A 23,798-nucleotide genomic window follows, 5' to 3' on the forward strand; every position below is an offset into this window, starting at 1 on the left:
GTAATTTAAACCTTTCCCAGGAATTTAACTGTTTCCAGATAGCTGAAATATTTATAACTATCACTGCTACAGCCATGCCCAAGTCAATGGAGAGAAGGAAGAGATTCCCAGCTAGTTAAGAATCCATTTTATTATTGAGTTTGCCATACAGAAGCAATTAATGATTAGAAACTTTTGTCTACTTATCGCATTAAACAGGTCAGCATCAAATCCTTTCAGAAGGATTACCTTTCAGATTTGCCCATTTACCTGGACTTTCAGCTAGAGTATTTTCTGCTGCTAGGAAACACAGACCGATATATATAGCTGGTTGCTTTTCTCAAATCCCAAACCCTGAACATTCTCTTTTCACCCTTCTTTTAGCTCGTGCACGCATGCACACACACATGCCTTTCTAAACCATTTGCTTGTGGAATCAATGTGGATCTTCCACAAATGAACCAGATGGCATTATTACAGAAACTCCTCTGAGTACCTCCTAATACCTAAAGGACACTCTTGGCTCAATCCCCTGTCACCTCCTTCAGATGAGGGCAGAAGAAAGGAAAGAACAAAAAAACCCTGCACCTTCAATGAAAACCAGGCAAAGTGAATATCTCAGCCAAAACTGTAGGCACGCAAATTTGAGCGTTTGAGTCATTTTATTTTGTTATCTGCCATTTAGAGGGACAATTAGCAAGACTTGATAGAATAAAAATATAGCAATAATTTGTACATGTATGGTTGGAGATTAAATATACATAAATGCACCATCACTGGTTGCCCTGCTGCTCTATTCTATCCAGGGTGGATAAAAATCAATGATTTTTTTTTCTTTTAACGGATTTGGGGGTGGAGGAAGGGGAGATAAAATGCATCCAGCAATCGTCCCGACATAATGCCAACTATAATAAACTTCAGAGCTAAGGGTGAACTATTCAAGAAATATGTTTGCTGATGATGTTTTAAAGAAAGTCACACCAGTGAACTGGTAGAAGTCACTTAAGCACTCGGGGCATGGCTACACTGGAAACTTCAGAGCGCTGTTGCGGGAATGCTCCCGTGGCAGTGCTTTAACGTGCGAGTGTGGTCGCAGGCGAGCGCTGGGAGACAGGTCTCCCAGCGCTCCTGGTAATCCACCTCCATGAGGAGATTGGCTCTCAGCGCTCGGAGCCTGTTTATACTAGCGCCTTAAAGTGCTCAGATTTGCTGTGCTCAGGAGGGTTGATTTTTCACACCCCTGAGCCAGCAAGTTAGAGACCTATAAAATGTAAGTGTAGCCAAGTCCTTAGATTCAGAGACTGCTGAAGTGCTAATCTCACTTTTAACAGCAGTAGCTTCTTCTGCCAGTGTAGAAAGTCCAAAGGAAGAAAATACTCTGTCATTTCAAATTGAGAAATCATTTGGGACCTGAAAAAGCAGGAAAGCTTGTTTTTCTTTTCCAGACTACGTACAAAATGGGGAAATGAAGGTGAAGACGACTGAGTTAGCTGCAGAAGCCAATATTTTAAGTTTTTCATGTTGACCTGGCTGACATAGTCTATTTGTTTTTTTAAATATATTTCATTTAATTCTTTTAGTTAAAAACAAAACAAACCTGATTTTAAAAAACTTGAATGTTTAACTAAATTCAAAAATTCATATGCTTGTTTTGTTAAATTATTATATGTTTGCTGTTGAAGAAAAAAATCCAGAATACATAACGTTGTTGTTTTGGTTAAATAAAACTATTTAAATGTCTGTCTGGTGATGTTCTCCTCCTAGAAAATCCTCCAAATATTAATGATTAACCTGTTGAATTGGAGATATTTATGAAGTCATTGGGAGGTGAACTATCTGCTTCAATTACCTTTGGTAAATGAAATAACCAAACAATCATTCATTTTCCGATATAGCTGTAAAACTAATCTGAAAAGTTTTCAAAATAAATCACTTCAAAAATGTATAGTGTGTACCTTCTAAAAATAAAAACTACATCTATCTCCAAGTTGTGAAGAATATGTATTAAGGTTATAACAACCTACAAGAATGCACTTATGTAGAAATCCATGATTAAATCGAGTCTTCCTGACTAGTGATTTAAATCAATTTGATTTAAATCAAATCCACCCTGATTCTATCCCCAGAGCTTGTTATCCGGAGCACCATTATGTGAGCCAAAGTATTTGCCTGGGGCCATTAAGAGAAAATTTGGGTAGATGACTAACTGTGCTTCACCTGGATACATAAAGAATGCAAGCTGGTAAATGTGGCTGCATACGATTTCCTGTAGCTTAAACACCCACCCGCTTCCTGCTGAGTGAAGAAACATCAGATATAAGATAATAAGATATGAGTCAAAACATAAGGGCATGTAACCTCAAGATGCATTTTAAAATGCTTCCCAAGGAGCGCAAGACCCTTGCATTTGTGTGGAGGACTTCTAATCAACAAAGAAAACGATGACTAAGTGGCAGATTCAAAGAACAGTCCCATAACATTTTAGGTTTCCTTCACCAAATGTTACTGTTTTCATTATAATGAATTTGATGAACCACTACATCTACTCCTTAAGTCCCTGATCTTGAAAGCTTATCTACAGTCACAAGGGTCCCACCCACAAAGATCAGCTTGCTTGCAAGACCGGGGCCTAAAATTGTAGTAAAGCCAGAACCTTGGAAAAAGCCAGGTTTGGTCTACACTTACAACATACACCAGCATGCCTATGTAGGTCAAGAATGTGTTCCTTCCCTTCCCCCCCCCAACTAACAGCACAGCTCTGTTGACAGAACCCTATGTGTAGATGGCAACTATGCAAACAAAAAAGCGCTCCTGCCAGCAGAGTTAACATCGTTTGGGGAGGTGGTGTTCTGTATATTCTCTCAGAAGCATCTGGCACCAGCCACTGTCAGCAGACAGGATACTGGGCCTGATGGACCATTTGTCTGACCTAGTATGGCCAGTGTAGTGTTCTTAACTATATTGTGGGAGAGAGGAATGTTTGCTATCAGCATTGGAGAAATTATACGTTAGATGACATTTGTTTTGAATTTGGGCATGGCAGGGTGGGGATGACAGTCAAATATATGCTAGAGAGGACTGTTTCTAATATTTACAGCTTTGACTTTTAAAAAAAAAATGCCTGTAAAATAGCTGTGACATTTGCTTCTTTTTTTTTTTGGATGGTGTAACTGGCAACCATTCCCTCCACATGACTGTTCTAAGCTAGGTGATAATAGTGACTTCATTGCCAGAGCCCCGTGCACCATGTTCTAAATGCCATTACAGTAAGCTATGGATGTATGGATAGGTCAGTATAAGAGTTCTCCCCCCACCCTCCTCTCCTTTATGCACGCACAAATGAGTAGTGACTTCTTTAAAAGTTAATGTTTCTGCAATCCACATGGAGGGAGAATGTGTGGATGGATCATTCTTGTGGTTCTATGAAGCCATGTCTACACTACAGAACTTATGCTGGAGTAGCCCCCTACTGTCAGCACAGCATGTGCCAACAGAAGGAATAATTCTGCTGGTCAATTATCGCATGATCCAACTCATCATTCAGAGGTTTAGGGACAAGAGCATGTGCTTGCGTCCCTGCCCATCTTGACTGATGGCCGTCAATGGACCTTTGCTCCATGAACTTAACTAATTCTTTTTTCAACCTACTTATACTTTCTGCCCTCACCCCTGGCAGCAAGTTCCACTAGTTGACTATGCATTGTGTGAAGAAGTACTTCCTTTTGTTTGTTTTAAATCTGCTGCCTATTACATTGGATGACCCCGGTTCTTGTGTTATGTGAAGAGGTAAATAACACTTTGCTGTTCCCTGTCTCCATACCAGTCATGATTTTATAGACATCTATCAGATCCCCCACTTACTCATCTCTTTTCCAAGCTGAACAGTCCCAGTCTTTTTAAATCTCTCCTCATCTGGAAGCTGTTCCATACTCCGAATCATTGTTGCACTTTTCTGCATTTTTTCCCTCCAATTCTAATTTTTTTTTTTTTTTTTTTTTTTTTGAGATGGGTGACCAGAACTGCAAGAAGCATTCAAGCTGTGGGCATACCATGGATTTATATAGTGGCATGGTGACATTTTCTTATTTTCTATCCCTTTCCTAATGGTTTCTAGTACTGGTAGCTTTTTTGATTGCCACTGTACATGGAACAGACGTTTTCAAAAAACTATCCATGACTACTCCAAGATCTCTTTCTTGAGTGGAGAATTTAGACACCAACATTTTGTATGTATAGCTGGAATTGTGTTTTCTGATGTGTATTACTTTGCATTTCACAATAGTGAATTTCATTTGCAATTTTCTTTACTAGTCACAGAGATTTGTGAGACCACTTTGCAACTCTTCACAGTCTGCTTTGGACTTAAATATATTAAGTAATTTTGTATTCTCTGCAAACTTTACCACCTCACTGTTTACCCTTTTCCCAGATCATTTATGAATACATTGAACAGCACTGTTCATAGTACAGATCCTAGGGGGATCCTGCTACCTACATTACTACACTGTGAAAACTGATAATTTATTCCTACCCTTTGTTTCCTACCTGAAACCAGTTACTGATCCATGAAAGGACCTTCCCTCTTATCCCCCATGACCCTTACTTTCCGTAAGAGCCTTTGACGAGGCACCTTGTCAAAGGCTTTCTAAAAGTCCAAGTTCACAGTATCCACTGGATCACCCTTGTCCCACGTTTGTTGACAGGCCCCAAAGAATTCTAATAGATTGGTGAGGTATGATTTCCATTTACAAAAATCATGTTGACTTCCCCAACATATCATGTTCATCTGTGTGTCTCAGAATTCTATTCTTTACTATAGTTTCAACCAATTTGCCTGGTACTGAAGTTAGACTTACTGGCCTATAATTGACAGGATCACCTCTGAAGCCTTTTTTAAAAACTGGAGTTACATTAGCTACCAGTCATCTGGTACAGAGGCTCAGAAGCAATAGGTTACATACCACAGTTAGTAGTTCTGAAATTTCATATTGGAGTACCTTCAGATCCTTGAGTTCCTCTGGTCCTGTTGAATTATTATCATCAACTTGTTCAAAAACCTCCTCTACGGACATCTCAATCTGGGACAGTTCCTCAGATGTGACACCTAAAAAGAATGGCTCAGGTGTGGGAATCTCTCTCACATCCTCTGCAGTGAAGAACAATGCAAATAATTCATTTAGCTTCTCCAAATAGCCTTGTCTTCCTTGAGTGCTCCTTTAGCAGCTTGATCGTCCAGTGGCCTCACAGACTATTTTGCATGCTTCCTGCTTCTTAGAATCATAGAATCATAGAATATCAGAGTTGGAAGGGACCTCAGGAGATCATCTTGTCCAACCCCCTGCTCAAAGCAGGACCAATCCTCAATTTTTGCCCCAGATCCCTAAATGGCCCCCTCAAGGATTGAACTCACAACCCTGGGTTTAGCAGGCCTGATGTACTTTAAAAAAAAAAAAAAAATTGCTGGTAGTTTGTGTCTCTTTTGCTAGTTGCTCTTCAAATTCTTTTTTGGCCTGCCTAATTATACTTTTTACACTTGACTTGCCAGACGTTATGTTCCTTTCTATTTTCCTCAGTAGGATTTGACTTCCAATTTTTAAATACTCTGTTCTTTAGACATGGTGGCATTTTGGAGGAAGGGGGCGTATACATATAGTTTGAGCCTTTATTGTGATATTTTTTAAAGGTCTCCATGCAGCTTGCAAGCAAGTATTGTGACTGTTCCTTTTAGTTTCCATTCAACTAGCCTCCTCATTTTTGTGTAGCTCCCCTTTTTGAAGTTAAATGCTACTGTGGTAGTCAACCACCCTTCCTCTCCCCTTCCCCCCACATGGGCATTAAATTTAATTACATTATGGTTGCTATTACTGAGAGTTCAGCTATATTCACCTCTTGGACCAGATCCCAGGCACCAGTTAGGACTAAATCAAGAATTGTCTCTCCCCTGTTGGGTTCCAGGACTAGCTGCTCCAAGAAGCAGTTATTCATGGTATCTAGATATGTTCATCTCATCCTAAGGTGACATGTACCCAGTCATTATGGGGATAGTTGAAATCCCCCATTATTATTGGGTTTCCTGGTTTTGCAGCCTCTCTAATCTCCCAGTGATTTCCCAATCACCATCCTGGTCAGGTGATTGGTGGTAGAGTCCCACTGCTATACTCTTCCTATTCAAACATGGAATTTCTGTCCATAGAGATTCTATGGTGCTGTTTGATTCATTTCAGATTTTTACCATATATTTGACTCTATGCTTTCTCTCACATATAGTGCCGCCACTTCCCCACCAGCACAACCTACTCTATCATTCCTATGTATTTTATACCCTGGTATTACCATGTCCCATAAATTATCATTGTTCCAGCAAGTTTCTGTGATGCCTGTTATATCAACATCCTCATTTAGCACCAGGCACTCAGGTTCATCCATCCTAGTATTTAGACATCTTGCATTTGTGTACAAGCACTTATAAAATTTGTCAATATTTAGCTGTCTGCCTTCACGTGATGGAACTGAACAGGACTCTCTTTTCATTACAGCTTTTAACGGCTTAAAAAAGAGATTCTAAACAAACATCTGCACCAGAATCAACAGTGAAATGTCCCAACACTTTTTCTTATCCTCACTGCTAGAGTAGTCATGACTGAGAATATTTTGAAAAGTGTAAAGATTAGAACATGAATGTTTTTCTAAAATGTATTCCTAATATTTGTAACGAAACTTCCCTCCAGGCACACATTTTCAAGACAATGCAGAGAAGTAGCATGAGTGCGAAACAGCCAAATGATTTGCAGAAGCAGATCTTAAGACTTGAAGGGGCAAGCTGAAGATAACAGCAAGGCCCTGTTTACAGACTTGGGAAAAAGCTTTCAAAAAGCCAAGAAGATTAAACCTTTCCCAAGCATTTATCCACAAGTTGTTTAAGACTTTCCCTCCCACCCGCTCTGAATGTGCCAACACTGGCGTCAAGTAGCCTTGGATAAAGTGTGCAGTCTACTTGTTAATTCAAAGGAAAACTGTATTTATACAGTGGTTGCGAAGAGTGCAGAACTGAGCAAGCTATCCCCTCACACAGCTAGGCTGCACCCAGACTTAAAAATCAGAGGACCATATCAAGTCCTGAAGTCAATGGGAGTTGCACCTACTGACACCAGGGAGAAACATGGGCCAAAGAGCAGGGTCTCTGTCATACACCCACACCTAACTTTTCACAAAACACTATGTTGCGACTATGTTCCTATATAGTACATCTTTCTCACCACAAGTCAGAGGATTAGTCTGTCCTATGAAAAAACTAAGTCAGTCCCCCAGCTTCAAAAACAAGTGGACACTAGCCCCAACACTTTATTTCAAGATTGAAGGGAGTTTGTTGTGTTTTCTTAAATTTATATATTATTTTGAAAACTCAGTTACTGGGGGGAGGGGGAAAAGAAGTTAAAAACTATACCAAAAAAAAAAGAGTAAATAACATATCACATGAAAAACCCTTAGTCACCCAGGAGCTAATGAGAGAAGAGATTTCCACATTTTACTACTGTTTGTTGTTAGTTTTGTATTTGGGTTCTAGCAAAGGAGAACTCTCCCCACCTCTGATGAGTGTCACAGCCTCAGGGGGTTTGTCTAGTCCAGGGTTTAAAATGTGAGGTTAGCATACTAAGGCAGGGTGCCTAGGGCCCTGTCTGGATGAGGTTTCTAAAACAAGGTTAATTACCCCATGCTAACCTCAAATCTTAAGTCCAAGTCTAAGACAGGCTTTGGGAGACAGATTCTTTACGAGCTCCCTCTGCATACTGCCCCCATACGGCAACATGAGGCTAACAGATCAGCAAGCAGGAGGGCAAAGAAGTACCCATACAACCCCCACAAACCATCCTTTGCAAGGTGTTCTGACCATGGGGCTTTTACATCTGTGAAAGGGAACAAAGCGCTTCCTCAAGTCTCTCCCTAGCAGCAGTCAGAGGCCAGAGGACACACTCAGCTCCCACCCATATGCAAGTACAGCGGGAACACTGAACAGAGCAGCTTTAGTAGCTCCCAAGAGCAGGTCCTCACTCGGGTGCGTCTATATAGAGCGGTTTAACAACATCCTGACTGGGGTGGAGAAAGTGAATAAGGAAGTGTTATTTACCCCTTCACATAACACAAGAACCAGGGGTCACCCTATAAAATGAACAGGCAGCAGGTTTTAAAAAAAACGTAAGGACATATTTCTTCACACAACACACAGTCAACCTGTGGAACTTGTTGCCAGAGGATGCTGTGAAGGCCAAAAGTATAACTGGGATCAAAAAAGATTCAGATAAGTTCATGGGGGATAGGTCCATCAATGGCTACTAGTCAAGATGGTCAGGGACGCCACCTCATGCTCTGGGTGTTCCTAAGCCTCTGACTGCCAGACGCTGGTCCTGAATGACAGGGGATAGATCACTTGATAAATCACCTGATTCCGTTCATTCCTTCTGAAGCATTTTGCCATTGTCAGAAGATAGGATACTGGGCTAGACAGATCATTGGCCTGACCCTCTGTGGCCATTCATATGTTCTTAAATCACCGCAGCTTCGAGAGATGGAAAGGATCCTTTCACTTCCCAAAAGAAAAAATAATACTGGGTTTTCACTCGAGGCAGAAGACACATCCCCCCTCATTCCAGTGAGGACAGGGTGCAGAAGAAAGGACAACCCCTCCCCCTGCACAGAAGAGGTACTACAGGAGAACAAGTATTACCACCTCCTCTACCCCCAAAAAATGAATCCTGGGAAAGTTCTGAAGAAGATGTAAGAACAAGAAAGGGAGATAAGTGAATGTACAGAAATAAGAACCTTTATTATTTATTATTATTATATATGGTAGAATTGCATCTATACTTGGGGCTGCACCAGCGTAACCATATCTGTTTTCAAACATACACAGTTAAATTGGTTCAAAAACTGCACAGACATAGCCAAGCCCTGAGAAGGTACTGTAAGGTTAAGAAATAAGATTGAGAGAAAGAGGGAATGAGGAGAAGTTTAACCCAGGGGAGAGAAGAAAAATGTAGCAAATAGAGCACAGATATGAGAGAGAAAGAAAGAACAGGGGATGTGGGGGGGACAGCTGAAGAAAGGGACAATTAGAAATGACATTTTCCTTAGAGAGGAGATGAAAAAGTAAAAAACAGAAATCCTGGAGAGGCGCAAAGGCATGGGAGGCATTATATGTTAAATGGGGGTATGAGAAATAATATATTTTATATGAAGTTTGAGGTGAAAACCCAGCCTTCTACAAAAATATACTAACTCTTTCTCTATAGTTCACACAGTGGAGCCAGATCTTCATCTGATGTAATTCAGAATAATTCCTTTGACTTCAACAGAACTACACAGGGTAACACCAGCCAAGGATCTGCCCCATGTGTTTCCAGGGGGAGGGAAAAAATACATTAATAAAATGAACACATACTCACGTGCTGTAATACGAAGGATTCATTCTATTGCACTATTACTCTGTTGGATTTATTTTTGCGTCAAATTATATTTACATGTATAAATTATATATTCACACAGTCTGAATAAATCTGTTAAAGATATAATTTCCACTGCTCAACAAAGCAAGAGAGGCAACTTCATTCAAAAACATTCATATCATGAAACCAGGTATTTGCTGAAGAGTTGCTCACTTCATACTCTCCCACTCTTATTGACATAATGCAAAATTCCTACTGAAGTGAGGTGGTTTAACTCAGTGGTTCTCAACTTATTTTCATCTCTAGACCCCTAAAAAATTTCAAATGGAGGTGCGGACCCCTTTGGAAATCTATCGACTCTGAAGAAAGTTGAATTCTGTTCAGTCAGGTTTCAGTCTAAGTCTTTCGCAAACCTCTTACACATGGACCCCAGATCCCAGGTTGAGAACCACTGGTTTAAATGACATGGCACTCAGTTCCGATTCAGATGCAAGTCGCTAGTAAATTTATCGTGCTCTCTCCAACATCCTTCATAGCAGCCCAGAGTCACTCATAAAAGCAACTTAAGAAATTCAACACTCTGAAGTACATATATCAAGCCCACCTCTAAAGAAACCCATGACTGAACAGCCATTCACACAGAATCATCTCTCACTTACACAGAAAGAATGACAGGTTTCAGAGTAGCAGCCCTGTTAGTCTGTATTCGCAAAAAGAAAAAGGAGTACTTGTGGCACCTTAGAGACTTAAATTTACAGCCATTTCTTCAACTAACCTTGATCAAATGGCAAGTTTTAGTGTGGTTCTATGAGGAAAATGGCTTTCTGGGGGGCTCCATGATTCTTGCATCTCTGATTCCAGATCAAATGTGCTCAATTTACAGGTAAAAAGATATTTGTTTTTTTTCCCCTAATTGCCAGCCCTGCCAGCTTAGCCTGAGTTTTTTTGTTGTTGTTTTGAGGGGGTTTTGTTTTGTTTTGTTTTTAAACCATTTGTTGTGCTAATCACAAGTTATAAAGGCTCTGTGGGCCAAATCATGCCTTCATCATTAACATCTGTACAACCCAATGGCTTCAAAAGGTTTGCACAGGTGTAATACATTTGATTTTAGTGAACGCTTTTGATGATGACAAACAAAGAGGAATAGAATCCAGCTCATACTTTCTCAGCTGTGTTGACTCCGCAGACTTAACAGGAGAAAAAAAGGAGTAGTAACTATCATTTTAGTCACTAAGGCTAATAGACAAGACTCAGATCTGTCGCCTCCAGTTAAATTCTGAGAGAGATGGTGACATTTTTAAAAAATCAGTTTTCTGACTAGAACTGCACTTTAAGTATCTGTGCAGTTACAAACTCATTTGTCTTCTCTTACCCAAGTGAAACAGTAGGACTATAACCACTTAATTGTGCTAGTGTATGACTGCATTCTCCAAGTCAAGGAGCTTCCAACACAGGTGTTTCTAACACAATTCTATACAATGTGTCCAAATGAATACACCTTTCCCTACCGGAACAAAGTAACAAACACTGCTGAGAGCATTTGCAGACTTCTGCTTCCTTCCCTCCTCCCTTCTGCAATTCAAAAAAAAAAAAAAAAAAAATTAAAAAGCCACAGATGGGAACCATAAAATGCTACTCCCTGCATAAGTTTTCCCTTCTAGCTATAAGCTAAGTATTTTGAGGAACACAACAGCAGAGGAGGCACTCTGAAACAACCACCAGAATACCTTCCTTGGAGCAAGGAGGAACAGGCACCTTGATCTGTAACTGAAATTCCTGTGGTCTAGGAAGAGTCAGTGTGCTACTCCGGCTTGCACAAGAGCTGCCATTACATTCCGTTAGATAGAAGGCACCTCCACAACTTAACTTTAACCAGAAAGAAGTTTTGTCATCAATAACTAACATACTATTGTTTCTATTATGAAAACAGGGCACTCTTCCATTACCTTACAGGAAATCTAAGCAAAGGTAGCTTTGCTAACAGACACTGATTTACTGACTTTCTGCCTTAAGCCACTAGATTTGAAAACCATCGAGTCAGTGACATAAAACAATTACCTCATTCACAAGAGCTCTTTGAACCTAAATACAAATCCGATCAGGTCAATATTAAAGGTTTTATTCCCTACCATATAATATATTCAGAAAGATCAAGACATTCTTTCCATCCCCCTTTTTAACATTCGAGTAATTTAGCAACCCCAATTTATTTTAAATGACTGGAAATATTTTCCTCCATATTCACTTATCACACTAGAGTTTAACCCATAGAACGCACACAGAATGTTTAAGAAGATGTATGTACATTTCAGTCTCGGCAGTCTCCAAAGATTAAAAAGATTTTTACTCTTTTTGGGGGGTGGGAGGAAGGCTATGTGCCTTTTCCATCACTTGTATTAAATAAGGTTTTCATTAATTTGTTATTCAAAGCATTCAAGGGATCTGTAATAGCTACTGTACAGCTTCCCCCCTTCATCTATTAATAGACTGCCATTCTTTCCTCCCCCACAAGACTACACCAGAAACACATGGGAAGGTGGCAATTTAAACAAGTATAATGGAAACATGCCAGCTCCGCTTGGTGAAATTTAAAGAACCTACACACCGCATTCATGCAAATGCACACAAACATTTATTTGAATTTCTATGTGCATATGATATATAAAATATGACACACATTTTTTTTAAATAGCATTGCTTAAATAAAGCAAGGATTTTTTCAGTAGAGTCTTCCCTATAGCTCTTGACACACTCCTTTGTGTCTACACCTTGTGATACAGGACCATTAACTGAATCCCCCATAATATCTAGGTAAAAATTGGTAAGTTAAGCAAATAGCAGCAACTAAAATAAAAATCCAGAAATACTTGCATTTTTGGTTTAACATGCATGATTAATTTAACACATTCTTAAACTGTTGTTGTTGTTTTTTAAAACCACCAATATCTCACACAAAATTCCCTTGGAATTATCATCCTTAAGCAATACTGGCCTGAACTGCACAGATATACCAAATTTTAGAAGTCTCAATAAACTATTAATCCATGGTAAGTAAGGGGCAAGGGAAACTATTCAAGATTTTTTTTAAAAAACCACTCTATCTAAAAAACGGTTTCATCAACTACTGTGGAGGAAAAGAGTGAAATACAGTTGCATCTGGGCAGTTAGACTCAGCACTGGATTTAGACCAGTGGTGGGCAACCGGCAGCCCGCGGGCCGCACACCACCATCAGGGTAATCTACTGGCAGGTCACCAGTTTGTTTACATTTGCAGGTCCCAGTGGCCACAGTTCGAAGTTCCTGGCCAATGGGAGCTGCAGGAAGCGGTGCAGTTTTCCTTTGGGCTAAAGGAAAGTGCACACTAACAGCTGACAATCAAAAGCCAGGTTTGGGGGTTTTGTTTGTTTTTTGTTTTGGGGGGAGGGGGACGGAGAGAGGGAAGGGTACCAGGCAGAGAAACTTATCTTTGAGGAGATAAACAGATCTGATGTCACGTATTTATTCTCAACCCAGCTATTTTGGTCATGTTGAGTTTAGGTATATTCCTATAGCTCTGTTCTAAAAAAGTAAATAAGTAAATAAATAAGTATGGCCTCTGTACAAGCACAATTTCTCAAGGAAAAAAAGATTCAAAAAGCTCATCGTCATGGACACAAGAGTGGAGGTAGACAACATGCCTGTTTTTAAACGAAGAGCTCATCTCAGCCAGATTCCTGAGAAGTTCTACAAATATAAAACCATCTATATTTAAATACCAAGTCTTAATATAGGTATGACAACTAAGTAGTGAAGAGACGATACTAGCTAAAGAAAAGCAAATTAACTCCTTGGCAAATGCATACAAAATAGGTCACCTTTATAGGACACTTGGACCTTCCGTTTCACTGACAGGTATTCTATTTGCAAGTACAGACTTCCTCACTTTTAAATTATGAAGAGGTGTGTTCATTCCTACTACATCTTCTACTCCTTGATAAAGGACATGATGAAGGCAGGAGAAAGGAATTAAGAGCATGGTTTCGTGTCTTTCTAAGTGCACTGTCAAATATGTAACGTGAATCCAGTTAAGAAAAAGAAAAAGTTGCAAAATAATGAGTGAGCATGTCTGTGTGCAGTGCTCACTCTACAACCTATTTTCAGTACAGCAGCCCACTGCGAAGAAATTAATGATACACAGCACTACCCATTTTCTGGAGAGGTACTAAAAAAAAAAAATATGCAATTAAGGCTTCCACTCTGTAGATACCCCTCCCCCCCCCTTTTTTTTTTAATTCAGACACCACTGCATCAGCTCTCTACAGGGGTACTTCACAATCTTACAGCAATATATATCACTGATGCTACAATTACGAGTCTGACAGCATTTCCATTTTGCAAAAAGACCCCTATTTTCAGGGCATTCAGCCACAAGTATTCCCTACTGACGCCTTGATGGGATGATGCAGAGCTGACAAGAGAGAGGGAAGAGGATGACCATTGTACTGAGGCACGGAGTTTAAGGGAGCCCCCAAAACATTTGTAACTTGGGTGAAATGGGATGGGGTGTGGCTCCAGTAAACATGGTGTACCAGAGCCCCAAATTTCTCTCGAGAGGCCTGAACTGATGTTCTTGGCAGGCAGTGTATAAATTTGTTATACTTTCAGTCAATTTTTATGTTCCAAGAATGCAGAAAAAATACACTTTGGGATACTTTTTTTTCTGGCCCTGAACAGCTTTTTAAAAGCTTATGTATTTTGCAGATCTTCAGGTCAGAGTAAGGTACTCTGCTAACACTTCTTAATTGGCTAAAGTGCCTGGGAAATTTTTTTTTTTTTTTTTAAAGCAGTCAGTTGGAGCCCATAATTTAAGGATTAAGAAAAGTTAAGACAAATCTTTTGAACTCATGATTTTAGTCTGGATTTAAACAAACTTTTAAACCACTGGTGTTCTAGACGTTTGTACTCCCCCAAATATTGAGAAGGAGAAAATGAAACACACTCTAAAAGTTCAACTTTTAATGCCCAAATCAAAATGCAAAAAAATCCCTAATTTCACCAATTATGATTTGGCAGCTTTGGACTGTAGCCTTGGCTCACCCAAGATGTTAGTGAAACACATTGTTGTTATAACAGGATTCTTTAAACTGATGGCATTCTTTTCCACATCCGAGAGGAGATATGTCCCTCTGTCTCACCTCTGCTGCCGCGCTGAAGTAGCTGAGCACACAATTAGATCCAACAGCTCCATGTGGTGGACTGGTACAAGGAGTTAAAAGATATTAGCCAATAATTTCCAATCCATATTTAGACACCAAGATAAAAGTGATCTGATTTTTAGAAGTGCTGAGCACCCTCAAATTCCTGCAAAGCTAATGCGAGCTGTTAGTGCAGTTTTTAAAAAAAAAAAAAAGTCAGGCCGGTCACTGTCAGTGGGAGGGAAGGGAGGAAAGAGACTTCTGACATCAAGGTATCCGTTTATACCCACTTCACATTCAGAGAGTTAACTTGCAACATTAAAAGCAATTAACAATGAACATTTAGATTCTGCAGAAGCCAATGCCACTTCGCAAGGAAAAATTCCTACTCGCTGCATGACAGTTGATTTGTCAGGCCTGATTTTTTTTTGCCCCTTGTTAGAGAGGCATCATCAACTTAAAAACAACAGGCTGTTCATTGAGCAGCATTGCGTGTGTAGTGTTCTGTGTCACAGTTTCTCAATTTGAAGAGGTCTTTCCCACAGCAACAAAGGAGAGAAAAATATTTATAGAAAATATTAAGAAATAATGGTAAAAACCTCACGGTTCGTAGAACAGCTCCTGTGTAGTATCTAAAACTACTTTTAATTCTTTTTTTGAGCAGATTACATTTGAAGTTGATGGTGTCCCTTTTAAAACCAAAGTAACTGGTTTTTGAACTAGGGGGAATGCCATGCTCTAAGTGACAATATTTGATCAAAAATAGTAATAATAAAATAATAACCTTAAGTAGAGTTCGGAGTTGCCTCCCAATCCACCTGCCATTGAAGTCAATAGAACTCTTTCCACTGACTCCAGTGGGAAGTGGATTGGGACCAAAACTAATGCTCTTAGGTAATGGTCTACTGGGATTTCAACCCAACTCGTGCAAGTGAATGATATCACATCTTGGATGTCAACATCCTTCAGAGTGAAGAGGAAGTGAGAAATGATCTTATAAGAGCTGGAGTTTAGAGGCAGAAATGCAAAGAAGAAAACCCTTAATTACTTTCTAGGATGGCGGCTCTTAAGAAAAGAGGCCATGTCTACACTACAGTCACTGCAACTGTGCCGCTGTAGTGTCATAGCATAGACGTTTCCTACATCAACGGTTTAGTTACTCCATCTCTGGAGTTACTGCCAATGTAATTACTCCATCTCTCCAAGAGGTGGCACTGTAGCTAGATCAAAGGAAGAATTCTTCTGGTGACGTTGCTGCATCTACACTAGGGGTTAGGTCAACCTAACTACAGTGCTCAGGACACAAAACTTGTCACAGCTCTGAGCGACGTAGCTAGGTTAATCTAATTTTTAAGTGGAGACCAGGCCAGAGTTGAGCAGCTGGAATTGATATTCAAGCTACAAACTTCACTTAGAAAACCTCATGGGGGGGGGGGGGGGAATACTAGACTGCAAGAGAGAAAAGTCAACCACACTTTGAGTTCACGATTTACACTAAACCAACAAAAGCAAGATAATATAAAGGGCTGGTCACCTCTTCTAATGCAGCATACACAAGAGGGATCCAGGAGAAGGACAACTACATGGAGGACCCCCTTCTGGAGATCCCCTACATTATCCCATCGGGAAGCAGGACTTTCCTCACCATAGCTGCAGAGGGCAGCCTACTGTCCTGAAGTATCCTGTCTTTGCATTGATGGTACTCATCTGCTCCCTGGCAGCAGTCCTCCCTATGGAGGAGGCTCCACAAAGAATACAGCCGCAGTCTGTATTATTGTGTCCTTGTAAACTCCATGGGGGCTGGCAAGGGGGCACCTGCCTGCATAGTCCTCCCCCCCCCCGACCTCCTCAGGCCCCCAGACTTGTGGAGGGACTTCTCTGACCCCTGTGAAAAAGGGAGAACAATGCTGTGAAGATGAGTGTGCACCCCTTCTACAGGAGAGAGAGAAACCACTGCACAAAGGATCTCCCCAGAGTTAAGAAAACAAGCACAACAGAGTGAGTTGGGTGCTGAGGAGAGGTCTCCCAGCAACAGCTGTTTACATAATAAAAATAGATTTACTACAAAAAACAAGCAAAATGGGCAAAGAAAAAAAAAGGTCATCAAACTTCTCCTGACCTCAGTCAGAATCTTTCCACCGACTTTTAAGGGGATTTAGACCAAGCTATTAATACTGAATTTCATTCCTTCCATTACAGTAGCGCCTACAGGCCTCACACAGGATCAGGGCCCCATTGTGCTTGACACTGTACAAACTATGGTAAAAGACTGTCCCTGCCCTAAGCGCTTGCCATTTGACGTAAGACATGATACAAAAAAGCAGGATTGACAGACAGACAGATGGAATGGGGGAGGGAGGAGGAGAGTAACATGTGGTTACCCACAATTAACAGGTTGCATTTTTTTAATAAAAATAAATATCAGTAATCCCCACTGGCCACCTGCCTTGCCTTTGTATATTGAATTAAAATAATTTGGGAGGTGAAGGATGATCAACAATGAACTTTCTGTTGAAAATGAACTGAGAATACGTTTACCTCTAGGAACAAGAATACCGGTTTTCTGCATCAGAACTACGGTTTTGGCATCCCTGCTTCCACCCGAGAAAACCAGCACTACACAATTGAATTCCCCCAGAAAGTAAGAGCTAAAAGGAGGGCAGCTCATCCTTAAATAAGCTGGTCTGGGCCAGTTGAAACCAAGTGACCTCACTAACATTGAATACAGTTTGTCTTTATAGCGATAAGACTGGAATTGTATTCACGTTTAACAACGTCATTAGAATTCACAATGTAATCTGTTTACTAGGGGGAGAACAAAAAAAAAAAAATGGCTATTAGGAATACCAAGCACAGAAAAAATGAAGCCCCCTTTTAAAATAAAACTGCATTAAGATAAAATGGAGTACCCTTAATGAAGGGAAAATCTCGCTCTGATTTTAAAACTTATTTTCAAATCACCATTTAAATGATCGTATCTTACATCATGTCCTTTTTGGAGCCAGAAGTTAGACAATACGAATCATTTACATGCAGTTTTGGAAGGCTGTGACAGAAATCAACAAAAGAAGCCTTCACTATGAATTAACTCTCACAAGACTCTTAGAAAGCAACACTAGCATGAGTTAAGGGTAATTAGAAGTTTCACCCCTAATTTTGAGCTTCCTGGTACTTTCTTGTGTATGCCTCAAACCTACCATGGACACTTTCCCCCCCAATCTTTACAGAAATATGAGGTCTCAAAATATAACGTGTGAAGAAGACAAGCAATACCACATGAACAAAAGCTTTAAAATGTTGATATCTTAGTTATATTTTTTAAAAGTACAAGAGAAAAATCACTATATGGTACTATACCTTAATCTCAAATTAAAGTTAGTTTACAGAATATGCATCTAAAATGCATTTATTTAAGAAGATGTGAAATCAATACATTTCTTAAAGGGTTATTGAATATCTATAATTTACATAGTCCCCTTTTTGTACATTTTACCAAATCAAGAAAAAAAATGGTTACAAGATTTAAATATCTCAAACGAAACGTGGTGAACATTTTCATTTTGGGTCAACAAACTTACCCTTTAATGTAAGGTTTACTATTGTGGTGTGGAAAAAAATGTTAACTATAGAAGTGCAAAACTGCTCCTGCAATATTTGCAAATGATCCAAAAATTCTGAAGACATGTTGCCCAATCAATGACTATAAATTCCTATTACACTTAAGTGCTCTGATAAAGTTTGACTAAGTCAAGGACCCGAGGCCACCCTATATGAAGACTTCATTGTTCCAAAAGATAGCCCCAAACCAACCGTGATAACACCATTTTCCTGCTAAATTCCATGCCATTCAGATAATTCCCCGTGAGTGTACTATAGTAGTTAAATAGGTTTCAGAGGAACAGCCGTGTTAGTCTGTATTCGCAAAAAGAAAAGGAGTACTTGTGGCACCTTAGAGACTAACCAATTTATTTGAGCATGAGCTTTCGTGAGCTACAGCTCACAAAGTGAGCTGTAGCTCATGAAAGCTCATGCTCAAATAAATTGGTTAGTCTCTAAGGTGCCACAAGTACTCCTTTTCTTATAGTAGTTAAATAGGGGGTATACACCTGGGTAACAAATTCAACAACTACTTTTTTCTATTGTTTGTTTACAAAGGGAATTGAAGGCTATGCAAAACACAGGGTAAATTTTTTCAACAATCCATCAAACCATTGAAACTCCTTTTCCTGCAAGGAGGAAATACATGCTTGTGGGCAAGTCTGTACATGCCATTTAGCTCAAAATCAGTTGATATCAACCTGTTGAAGAGAAACTCTTCTCTCAAAATTATAACAATTCTTTGCTCTCTAAAACTTTTTATTCTTTTTAATCTACATCACCAGTGATTCAGAGGTTAACTTCACTCACTGTATCTCACAAAACTTTAACCCTTTTCTTCCTAAACAAGAACAAATATGACTTGGAACAGCTTAATTCAGGGATTTCTTATTATTCTTTTCCTATTTCTAAAATAATCTACAGAGGAACAAACAAGATGGATTTAAATAATCTGCGGAGGGACTATTAGCTACAATCTTTTAGACTCTGGGGAAAATACCAATACATTAACTATCCACCCTCTACTGAACATACAATAACCAAAGAATTTCCATCTCATTCAGTCACACAGAGCCCAGGAAATGTCATGCACATTTTTTCCCTGATTCACCACTGCATCACATGCTTTTCTTAAAGTGCAAAGCAAGTCTCCCCAAGGAAATGTGGAGGCATAAGCAAAGCTATGGAGGAAAGAAGAAAAAAAGGGAAGCTACTGATTTCAATGGGAGCAGCTGGGTGCTCAGCATTCCTTAAAATCATGCCACTTAGACCCCAATCCCACAATGAGTTCCATGCTGGCAGGCCCTTGTGATTACACAAAGCTCCACCGAAATCCATGTGGGTGAAGGCTCTGACCACATGCTGCTCATTGCAGGACTAGAGCTTTATTTAGGCACCTACATAGTGATTTAGGAGCCTAATTTTAGGTGCCCTTTTTTAAAAAAAATCTTAACTTTTTTTTAAATGCAGGGAAACATTTTCAAAGAGCTCTGCTGGGGTTGGGAAGGGAAGAGACCGTAACATTGACTATATTCAACAGGTGAATGAAGATGCCCAGAAAGACAAATGACCATCAGTATAAACATTGATGTACAGAAGCCAGACAAAGAGACAACAAAACGCAGTGCCGTGAGGCAGTCTCTCTAGTGACGGTAAGCAAGACAACCGTATTCCTACAGTCTGGGTGGCATCTCAGTGATGCCAACACACAAACAAGGAAATAAACCAAACTAGCCATGTTTGAAAACTTCTAACTATTATTTGTAAAATAGAAACAATTTTCTGGCATCTAGGCATATGTTACAAACAGAATATCAGGGTTGGAAGGGACCTCAGGAGGTCATCTAGTACAACCCCCCGCTCAAAGCAGGGCTAATCCCAAACATTTGCAGTTAAAAAGTAAAAACAATAAAAATACTTGATCAACACATCACAAGGATGGGGCTGAGAGAAACGGAGCACACATGGTTCAGATAATCACCTATTTCCCCAAGAAGTCAAATTTGTTCGTTGAAAAAAAAAAAAAAAATCAAATTCTCATTTTTTGGATGATACTGGATTTTCGTCCCAAAAAACAAGAGTAGAGCTGGAGGAAACTTAAACACTGCTTTACAGCCCAATGTTGCAGTCACAACCAAAACTCAGCTAGGCAAGAAACTCAGAATCAAGCCCATGGTTATAAAAAAACCTTATGACGTGTTCATGTTTTGGGCAAGTGTAGAGTGGTGACAGTAGTACATACAAGTGCACCACTTACCCAAGCACTAAGCTGATGTCAGAGGGGTTTCTTTCTATAACAAAGCAGCATTAAATACCTTCTGAACTGCAGTACCCAATCAGCTTTTCTCAAAATATTTACTGGGGGAAGGGAGAAATATTTTATCACTTTCTAATACAGAAAAAAAAAATATTAATACCACGTATGTTGAAACCAGACCTCAGATAGACAAACGTCTGTTAGCTTGTGGGTTATCAGTCAGAGTAAAGTGATTGCCATTTAAATCTAGCATGATTTTCTAATGGCATGTTTTAAATTGGTAACCATATTTGTTCAGCTTAGTTTCTAAAATAGGTTGCTCTAAGTACTTAACCAAAATGAAATTTACATCTCCTATTGTCAGACAGTTAATGCTACAAGAAATGCACTAATTAATTCAAAAGTATTATCAGGTAAGTCAGCTAACAATGTACCAACTGCAATAATTAATAGGGGAGTTTAAACTCACACACACGCCCTTTTTCTTTTAAGGAGGGCTCAGGTGATGCAAATTTAGTAGGCACAAAGATTACAGAAAAGGAATTATTAAATGGGTTAGCCTGAGGGAGGTGTCAAAGGTCAACCTCTAATCAATCTTCCTATCTTACTCAGGCCTGTTGAGCCATATGGTTTTCCACCTTTTGCAAACAGAAACAGTGAAATTACTTCATTTCTACTTTTAAAATTTAACTTGTATAAGAGGAGACACATACTGTCTCTCCATCATTGAGGCTAAAGTTCACCCTCTTAAAACAAACCTAAATGTTTGGAGAAGACATACCAAAATGGCTTATTTAGAGACATGTAATGGTAGTTTGATAGTGATAAGTTCTCTTAATAAAAGAAAACCATGTTCTGTTATTTCTAATTACTCCACCTCACCCCACCCCCATTCCTTTACATCTGTACGTAAATAATTATAGACTTCTTCAATCCTTAACCCATTTATTAAACTGTATGGTTGATCACTATTAATCATACTGGTAACCGCTACTCCTTGCAAAGTCATGCAATCTCAGATTTGCTTGTTCCACTTACTGAACGCTGTATAAAGTAAACTGTTTTCACACCCACATGGACAATCTCTTATTTCTCACTATCCTCCCTCAGTTTTTTTTTTTTTTTTTTTAAATCATACACTTGTCAAACAGGTTATTCTAGGCATTCTGATTTTACCATCTTCAGACAAATAATCTGTCCAGCTACGGTTGCCCCCATCACCCATGCCCTGTATACTGTGCATAACAGAGTAGCATATGATGCAGCACCACTAAACCTAGACTTTGCATCTTAAGCATTTTGAAAGCTTTTCAACAAAGAAAATTGGTCACAATTTTAAGCAAGGTCAATGCTTTGTTTAAAGTAAACACAAAACCAATAACTGCCATTAAAACGTATTTGATTTTTCGATGAGCCCACACCTCTATTTATATGGACCCCCGGAACCACAGTACCTTGGAGTGATCTTTTGTTTTGTTCTTTATTTTCTAAAATAAATCAGGAAGATCTTAGACCTTATCAGGAGAGGTAACTCTGAGAAAGTAATTTATGCCCCTTTTCTAAACACCAGTAGTGTCATCTGGAAAGGTAGAAACCAGTTGGTCACCAACAAGAAGAATTTTTTTTTTAAATTATCCTAAACTTTTGTATGCAGAATAGGGTGGCCTGCCATCAGATGTGCGGTAAACAAAGCAGGGAAGTACGTGTTGTGCAAAAAGATAAAGGAGAGAAATTCTGACACAAACCTTATAGACTTGCCCATATGTGCCATTACCAACTACTTCCACCAGCTCAAAAATCCCAGCTGGGTCCTACAAAGAAAAAAAGAAGGGCGGGGGGAGAGAAGGAGGGTTACATTTTTGAAAGCTCTCGCAAATGGCAGAGAGTCTTGTAAAAAGGGGTCTGGAGCTAGAGAGGATGTTGGCTGCGCAGCTGTTGCGCCCTGTTTTTCCATGCACATGCCAATACATGCAAACAAAGGAAAGCAGCCCAGGGCTGAACTCTCCCCCACCACCTCAACCACCCCCAAGTAGCTCCCACTCCGGGGGGGGGCGGGGAAGGGAGCAGCCAGACTGGCCAACAAAGTGCCCCTCCTGGGCGGCAGCTGCCCCCAAAGCCGACTGCAAACCCAGCGGCTCCTTCGCACCCACCCAGCCCCAGCCCAGCCCGGCCCGGCGCTCTCTATGCTCGCAGTAACAAAAGCCCTGCCAGGAGCCCGGCGAGGGGAGCGCTGCCCCCTTTGTGCGCGGTGGGGGGCAGCCCCGCGCACTCACCCGCAGGGAGGAAAGGTCGATGTCCACCAGACTTTTTGCAGGAGAATCGTTCGCCATCTTCCCGTCTCTTTTTTTTTTTTTTTTTGGAGGGGGGGGCGCTTAATAATCAAAACGTGTGAATTGCGGGAGCTGCTCTACCTCCTCCTGCCCGCTTCAGCCGGGGCGCACCTCTGCTGCATGGGGCGGCCGGCTGGCCGGAGGCGGCTGTGGGCGCTGGTTTGCTTCCCGGCGAGGAGTGGGGTCGGGGGGGGGCTTTTCCTCCCCAGCTCTCCCAGCCTCTCTTCGGCGGGTGCTGCGAGTCGGTGTCGGAAGCGGAGTTACACCATGTTGAGGTGGCAGCTGCCAGCCGGGCTCCCCCCTGCACGCCCGGGCACGGGCATTACACACCCAGCGCGAGCCCAACTCCAGCCGCCCCGCTCCGGCGCAGGGGACCCGCGCGCGAACAACGAGAGAGCCGCGGGTCCCTCCGTGCTCGCCGCCGCCCTCCTCTCCTTCCTCTCCGGGGGCTGCTGGGCTCCTGCACCCGGGGCACAAGGCACTGGCGGCGGGGGGGGGCTCCCGACCTGCAGCGCTGCTGAGCGGAGTTGAGGGAGTGAGACAAAGATAACCCAGGGAGGAGGAGAAAAGGGATACAAAATAGATTGTGGGCAGAGAGAAAACAGCTCCCCCTTTCCTTCTCCGGCAGGAAAAACCAGCGGAAACACACAACACCCCAAAGCACTTCTGGGAAAAAAAAAAATCCTCGCTCCTCTCCCAGCCGCCGTGTGTGTGTCTCCGCGCCAGCTCAATATATTCAACAGGGGTGTGGCAGAGAACAATAGATAACTCACTCCGGCCTCCCTCAGCGCTGCTAAGGTCCCTGCCCTGCCTTAGTGCCCAGGCGATGGCGGGAGACACACACGTTACACCCACCCCAGTAACAATACACGCTCCATGCGCGTGTTAGGCACAGAGCTAGGTATGGGAACAGCCCAGCATAGTCTAGAGCAAATCCCAAAGGCTAGAGAAAGAAGAAAAGCAGAGGAACACACAGTTAAAGGTGAAAGGGCTCACAACATTCTCCAGCACTAAGGGACAC

General features: G+C 40.9%; 1 protein-coding gene across 4 annotated transcripts in view; it reads right to left on the bottom strand.

Moving 5' to 3' along the window:
• The window catches only part of MAP4K4 (mitogen-activated protein kinase kinase kinase kinase 4), a 242,746-nt gene extending 219,302 nt beyond the window's left edge, over positions 1-23,444 (bottom strand). For 2 of the 4 annotated variants that reach the window (XM_048857623.2, XM_048857614.2), the window contains exons 1-2: positions 22,721-23,441; positions 22,193-22,258 (exon numbers count right to left, since the gene is read on the bottom strand). In XM_048857623.2, the coding sequence (XP_048713580.1) occupies positions 22,193-22,258; positions 22,721-22,777 (123 nt within the window). In that variant the 5' untranslated portion in view covers positions 22,778-23,441. Of the gene's footprint in view, positions 1-22,192; positions 22,259-22,720 lie in introns of all 4 variants that reach the window. The other 2 variants (XM_048857604.2, XM_048857632.2) reach the window with 2 other exon arrangements.
• Between the last annotated feature and the right edge of the window lie 354 nt (positions 23,445-23,798).

This window comes from Caretta caretta, chromosome 1 (assembly GCF_965140235.1).
Source record: "Caretta caretta isolate rCarCar2 chromosome 1, rCarCar1.hap1, whole genome shotgun sequence".
Classification (NCBI taxonomy): Eukaryota; Metazoa; Chordata; order Testudines; family Cheloniidae; genus Caretta; species Caretta caretta.